The sequence below is a fragment of the Petaurus breviceps genome, unplaced genomic scaffold, assembly GCF_028583685.1.
Source record: "Petaurus breviceps papuanus isolate PSGF00001 unplaced genomic scaffold, PetGlider_PUasm1.0 90760, whole genome shotgun sequence".
NCBI classification, from domain to species: Eukaryota; Metazoa; Chordata; class Mammalia; order Diprotodontia; family Petauridae; genus Petaurus; species Petaurus breviceps.
Window position 1 is genome coordinate 2,688,320 of NW_027187338.1, and position 7,231 is coordinate 2,695,550.

The following is a 7,231-nucleotide window of genomic DNA, read 5'->3' on the forward strand; positions in this document are numbered from 1 at the left end:
GATGAGACAAACTAAGCCAGTGACATGGCCAGAACCCAATGGAGGAAGGCCAGTTCCAGATGATTACAGTCACAGAAAAATTCAGATTAGACTAAGAATTTCAACATCAGTGAGAGGGATAGCTACTTGCTTATAAGTCTGGCAGGAGTGAAAACTTGGATAATTTATAGGGCTTAGAGATAGCTTACCTGTAACTGTGGGGACTTTAATTATATTATAGGAACAAGTTAATTAGTACAAAGTTAAAAAATAAAGCAAAAAAACCACCAACAACCTAAAAACCCCAATCAAGTTCAAGTTATCGTGTGTTCTACCTAAAGTCACCACTCAGGTGAACTGTGTGGGTTGCTCTACAGATTTCACCTAAGAAACTGTAGAGAATACACATAGAGAAATAGAAAAAACAAATCTAAAGAAAGACCAAATCTGTGCCAAGGGGAAGAGTTGCATCAAGGTGAAGTAATACAAACACACTACTTATATTTAGGAGACTTACAGAGAGCAATGAAACATCCTCCCTTCCCCTAATATTCAGCCTTGCCTGTCTGTACTCCTTACCCGACTCCGGAGGTAGTCAGCCAGATTTCGACGTGTGAAGTTAGCTGCTGCTGTGGGAGACAATTCATATCCTGGTGCAAGAGACAAAAAGTCAGACTTGCATTGAAGTTAAATGGTCAAGTACAGTCAAATTTCACACCCTCCACTGTCTAATATTCAAAATACAGAACCACACTATCAAAAAGTTATAAACGGACCTTAATAGTCATTTTGTCTAATGTTCCAGGCAGGAATCCTGTCGTCCCTGACAGATGATCATTAGCCCCAACACCACACTGTGATGAGGAACCAATCTCATAAAGCAGTCATTAGTGGACAATTCTAACTATTAGAAATGCAATTCTTATGCCTGACCACAATCTGCCTCCCTAAAACCTTGTCTTCTTATCTTCCTCATTCTATCCTATAGAAGTACACAAAGTCTAATCTTTTCTCTGTATAGCAGCCCTACAAAGATGTAGAGGTACCTTTCCTACAACCCTATCATACCTCAAGTGCTTTCTTCATCACATTCTTTTAGCCATTCCAGATACAAAAATGAAATGGTTTTGATTATTAAAACAGTGGCAAATCATATTCAGTTCAACCACCAGAGGAAATAGCTATAAGAGAAGATATGATTGTGTTAGCGTATAATCTAACAAGACACAGAACAGAACACAATATTTCTGCTGAGCTCTTAACAGTATGCAGTATACCATGGGACTAGCAGTCTTCTTTTCTGGATACTTTTCTATTAAACAGTCTATGACTGCATCAACCTTTTTGGGCAGTCATACCAGTTATAGTGAACTGTCAATCAACTAAAACCCCTAATCCTTTTTTAATATAAACTGTTCAGCTATGTCTCTCCCATTTTTGTACTTGTACAATTGATTTTTCAAAATTGAAATGCAAGACTTCATATATATATATATATATATTCCTGTTAAATACATCTCATTAGTTTATCAGGGGTGAGGAACCTGTGGCCTTCTAGGTCCCTGGGTACAGCCTTTTGGACTGAGTCCAAGTTTTACAGAACAAATTCTTTTATGAAGGGGATTTGTTCTGTGAGGTTTGGATTCAGTCAAAGGGCCACACTTTCTTCCTTTGTCATTCAAGTTATTAGCTGTCTCTCCCATATTCGTGTTATCCATTAATTTGATAAGCAAGTCTATTTCCAAATAGCTGATAAAAATGATGAACAAGAAGGGTCAAGGACAGAGTACCATGATATTAAAATACAGACCTCCTTCTAGGTTTACGATGAATAATCTAATAACCCAACATCCTCTTGGTATGTTATTTAACTAGCTACAATCTATTTAACTGTACTGTCACCCAGCCCACATTTTTCTATCCTGGCTACAAAGAAATTCAGGTGAGAAAAACATGAAACATGCTGTCTTTTGTTTACCAAAATGAGGTTACTGGGGTGGCTAGGTGAAACAGTGAATAGAGCACCAGCCCTGGAGTCAGGAGGACCTGAGTTCAAATCTGGCCTCAGACACAACACAAAAACTAGCTGTGTGCCTTTGGGCAAGTCACTTAACCCCAACTGCCTTCCAAAAAGCAAAAAAAAAAAGATGAGGTTACTGATCCACCCTGGGTAAGCAACAAGGACTCTGAGTTGTTTTTCTAGGGGTAGGGGTAGGAACGGGCTCTCTTGCTCCTTTCCCTTGTAAAGGCGAGAATAGTGAAGTCTACAGCCACAGTAAGAATAATATGAATTGGTCAGTAAGGGCATCAAATCCACAAACTTGTTTAAAGTCACCAGGGTGATAATCTTCTGTACTCTATGGTTTCATTCACTCAAGAAATGAGACACAAACACATAAGCATGAGATGAACAAGAGGTTTCAAGAGGCAACTTGAAAAGTATAAAAGAATCAATCAAGGGAAGAAATGGGATAATGGGACATCTTTTAAAATGAGTTGCTTTTAGAAAAAATAAGATTTTAAACATAAAACTATTAGTTTGGAGAATGTTAAACTATACGTGAAGACATTTTAAAAAATTATTTTCTAACAATTTAAAAATAGAGGCTATTAGACAAAGTATCCAAAAATAAGACGGGAAAAGAAAAATACTGTTGCAGATACTATTCACCTATACAAAAAGAAAATTATTATTTTCCCCCAATTCCACAAACATTTATTTAATACCTAGTCTATGCCAAGCACTGTGATAGGCAAAAAAGGTAGATCATTCTTCAATTCATCTGAGCATATGAGTTTCATGTATGTTAACCAAACCTGTTGCTCAGAAAGTTATATCAATGCATCTTACAGAATACTTTTATAAAGAATTAACAGATGTGTGCATATGTTAATTAAATTCCTTTCCAGTGCATAGCTCACAGTTATACCTGTGATTCATTCAGGGTCTAGGAAAGTTTTTCCTATGGCAATGCCCCTGCAAAGTGCTTTGTGTCTGAAAGCTGGCCTTTCCCATCAGACAAGGGCCCTGGCCTTGAAAACATCATCGCCTCTTAGTCCTTGTTCGTTTAAACACCTAATTTCTCTATCAGTCTTCTATTTCTACCATAATTCTCTTGCCTACAAATTTTGTTACACTGCAGACTCTGGAATTTCTTTTTTATATGAGGCTAGCTAGCTTCACAAAGAGCATTAAGGATTACTAAAGTTACTAAATTACTAAATTTACTAAAGGATTACTATCAAGTCAAGGAGGCTGTCAGATCTCAGCCTCATATCTTGCTGTGTCTAATCTTGTTATCATTTCTTAGGCCTGAATAGGGTTTCATCTCATTACTGCTCACTCATACCCTGACTATGAGGTCTTGGTTTCCTCAAGTTTGATGTAGAGACAGACTAGTTGTGTTAAGGGGCAGTACTTCTTGATATCCATTGTTCTTTTTATTAAAACCAGAAATATAACACTGAATATCAATACTAAATTAAGTAATTTCAACCCAAATATAACATTTTAAAGTTACTCAAATCCCTATCAGTAGTTGATTTTTAAAATCAGTGTTTATTTCAATTCAATCAAGTAAGTATTTTGGTATTAAGAAGCAGTAGCAATAAGATAATATAAATTTATGCAATCAAGTAATCTTATAAATAGTAGGTACTGAATAAGCATATGCTGAGGAGAAATTCAAGTCAAAAGGCCAGGCCTTTAACCTCTCCCAAAGATTCAACTTCCTCACTCTAAGAATAGGGAAAGCCAAGGCACAAAAATCTTGCTCTGATGATTACCTACCATTGCGCATCTTGTATAGCTGTACATTTTTCTGAATATATTCAGCAAACTGCACAGTGTCTCCAGCCTCTCCAACACACAGAAGTAAGATCTTCTCACTCATCTTGAACATCTTGTCATGATCTGTTCAGAAAATAAAACACATTCACCTTCACAAATCATATACAAATCCAATAAATGCAAACTCTAAGCAAAAGTTGATTTTTTAAAATAGACAATATTCTACAATGTTAGGCAGCACTCTTATCCCTCATGGCATGCCATCAAGAATAAGCACACTTCATTAACGTCATTTGCCACTGGACATTAAATAGAATTTCCAGAAAGCAACAAATATAATCAGAAATGCTTTTATACAATCAGGACTCAATCACTGAAGGGAAGTGCAGGAATTATGACAAAAATGTGAAAATAATCCTTTAGTTCATGATAACCAAGGTCTTGAAAGAGACCAAACCAAGTTTTGGTTTTGAGGAGATATGGTAGGGACAGGATCTGAAGGTGCAGAGAGAAGACTGATACTACAACTAAATTAAAAAGACATCAAAAGAAAATGACCTTTGAAAAGGTAAAAGAGTAACTACTGATGGAAATCTGTGGGGAAATCAAATGAAAATACAGATCACTATAAAAACTAAAGCAAAGACAAGAGAAACTCAACAACAAATTATATTGAAATACTTTCCAAATTACTCAAATAGTCAAATCTTATCTGGTTATTCCAGATTCTTGTTCAGATTAGAGAGAAATCAACATTCAGGCAGCCATTAGTGCCTAAGGAACATAACTTCTCATATTCAAGCTGGGGCTTCAGTAAAACATAATCTCCCTATCCGACTCTCACTTTCACTTTCAATTTTTCAAATACTGCTGAATAATCTTCCCTGGAAGACATGTTTCATGTTTGAAAGCTTCTGAAATGTCCCAATCCTTTAATAGGATTTGGAGAGCATAATACTGCTGTTAAACAGTTTTAAAAATACTTGAGTGTTGAAATTGCCATTACTATGGCTGGGTAGGGCTAGAGGGAAACACATAAAATGTAAATGTAAAATTACTAATATGTGGCCTTAAGGTCATATCTGTATGGACTGTAAATACAGAAAACCTACATTGTATTTGTTACATAGGTTGAAGGAGCCTGTCAGTTTTTTTAATCGTAACATTTAAAAGAAAATCTAGAGTTGCAAATTTTTCATTGTGAAATCAACTTAAGTAAAAAGTTATTTGTTAGGTACCTACAGTAGCATGCCCAGAATTACATAAGGAGCCATAGGAGAAATAGAAATATAAGGACTTTCCATGACTTACACACCTCCAAGAAATACCACAGTCCAGGCTCTGTTACACTTAGCTGTGTGACCTTGGGCAAATAACTTCACTGGAGCCTGATCTTGAAATATAAAATGGAGCTAGTAAAGGAGGGAGAGGGGGAAGAGGAAAGAGAGAAGGAAGATGTGTGATTTCACTGGTATAGAGAATTGCCAATGAGATAACTGCCTTCCCCATGGAGATCATCAGGAACTGCTCTGAAACTATACTAGTCTTAGAGAATTGCCTAAGATACTAAGAGATGGGAAACTTGCTCTGGATCACACATGAGGTCATGTCAGAGGCTGAACGTGAACCTAGCCATGCCTTCCTGATTCAAGGCCGGCTCTTTATTCACTATACATTACCTCTCAAAGGCTCACAGAATCAAAGATTTAGAGCTGGAAAGGATCTTCCAGGTCACTTTCTCCCATCCCCTCATTTTACAGATGGAAAAAACTAAGGTCCAAAACTAAAGGGGCAAGTGCCTTTCCCAACCTCAAAGGATTGTTCAAGATCAAATAAGAACATATGTAAATGTTACAAAGTACTATAATAAATCTAAGGTGTTTACATTATTATAATAAAGTGCAGAGAAAATAGAATGAAAAAAAATCGACTAGAGCTGCAATAATCAGGGCAATTTGCAAGTATCTCCATTGACTAGTAGAGAGACCAAAGAGATATAGTCTTACAGTATACATAATATGCTAAGGTAATAAAAGCAAGATATAAGACCTTGAACAAGCAACTGGGTCTTCTTTCACTTTAGGAAATCGGTCATCTTTTGGAAATTTTCTCTAACTTATGTTGAAAACATGCTGGCAATACAGTAGGTGACAATGACACCCAATGGAATAGCTTGACTTAACCAAGGTGGCAAGTCAAAGCAAACCCAAGTTCCATTTTTCAGCACTTTAGCTTACTTGACAAAACAGCAGTTATAAAATAATTCTAGGTAGGAAAATACAAAAGCCCTCGAGCTCACACTCCAACAAATTTAGGCCTGGAAAAATAGTAGGGAAAAATGGAGGAAGGCTATAGATGTGGTTTTATTCCTACACATTCTTTAAGATCCAGCTTACTTTCATGGTCCACAATCTCTCTCTCCGCTGAGCTTCTGTGACATTTTTTATTCCTACACTGTGATAACTCTAAGCATTGTTTAAATTTCTCTAGGTTTATGTTTCCTTTTCTTAACTATACTGTAAATTCCTTTTGGGCTGGAATTTTATTTCCTACAAGATCCAGCATAGCTGGCACTAAATCGGTATCATTATTGTGACAGAACTAGAAGGGGATAAGTTATACTTTTCCCAATGTGCTTTTCTTCAAGTAAATAATCCACCAGTGTAGTGAAATAACTGAAGCCTGCTTCATTAAAGGCAGAAAGTTGCTAGTGTGCTAACTTATGACACCCTATTCTGTGAAGGTTTTTACTGTAACTACTCCTCTCCCCACACACATGTTCTTCAATTATATCATCTGTTCCCCTCCATCCGACTCCTTAATGTGATTTTAACAAAAAAGGAATATATCTTCCTTTTTGAATTACAGAATCAAAGGAAATTAGGAATCTTCTAATCCAAACTCTCCCCACTATAGGAATTCCATTTCCAACATCACTGAGAGTTGGTTAGCCTCTGTTTGAATACTTGCAATGATAGAGAAGTCACTACCTCATGAGGCAGCCTATTCTATTTTGGGGAAACCTCTAAGTATTAAAAAATGCTTCCCTTTATTGAGCCCCCAAATCAAGCTCCCATGACTTCCAATCATTAGTTCTTCTGCTCTATGAAGTTACACCTCCCCCCCTAAATGAATCCATTTTTATATATACAAGTCTTTTGATTTTTAAAGATATATCATGTTATCCCTAAGCTTTACTTTTTCCAGTTCCCTTCACTCCCAATTCCTCAGATTATCTAGCTTTCATATCCCTCACCATCCTTACATGTTTCCTCTGGATGCACTCCAGTTTGTCAGCATCCCTCTTAAAATGTAAAGCCCAGATTGGAACTCAACCCGGGGGGGGGTGGAACTTCCTGGAACAAGAAAAGCTAAGGGATGAAATCATTGATCTTTTGAAATGAAGAGACTTGTAAAGAAAAAAATTTTTAAAAATGAGAGAATTCCGCAAAATAGAAAAGG

At 36.6% G+C, this 7,231-nt stretch overlaps 1 protein-coding gene across 1 annotated transcript in view; it reads right to left on the reverse strand.

The window, feature by feature from the left end:
* PSMB2 (proteasome 20S subunit beta 2) overlaps nucleotides 1–7,231 on the reverse strand; it is a 35,736-nt gene that overhangs the window by 26,036 nt on the left and 2,469 nt on the right. Inside the window, exons 2-3 of the mRNA XM_069067919.1 lie at nucleotides 3,770–3,892; nucleotides 559–629 (exon numbers count right to left, since the gene is read on the reverse strand). Of these exons, the coding sequence (XP_068924020.1) occupies nucleotides 559–629; nucleotides 3,770–3,892 (194 nt within the window). The remainder of the gene's footprint in view (nucleotides 1–558; nucleotides 630–3,769; nucleotides 3,893–7,231) is intronic.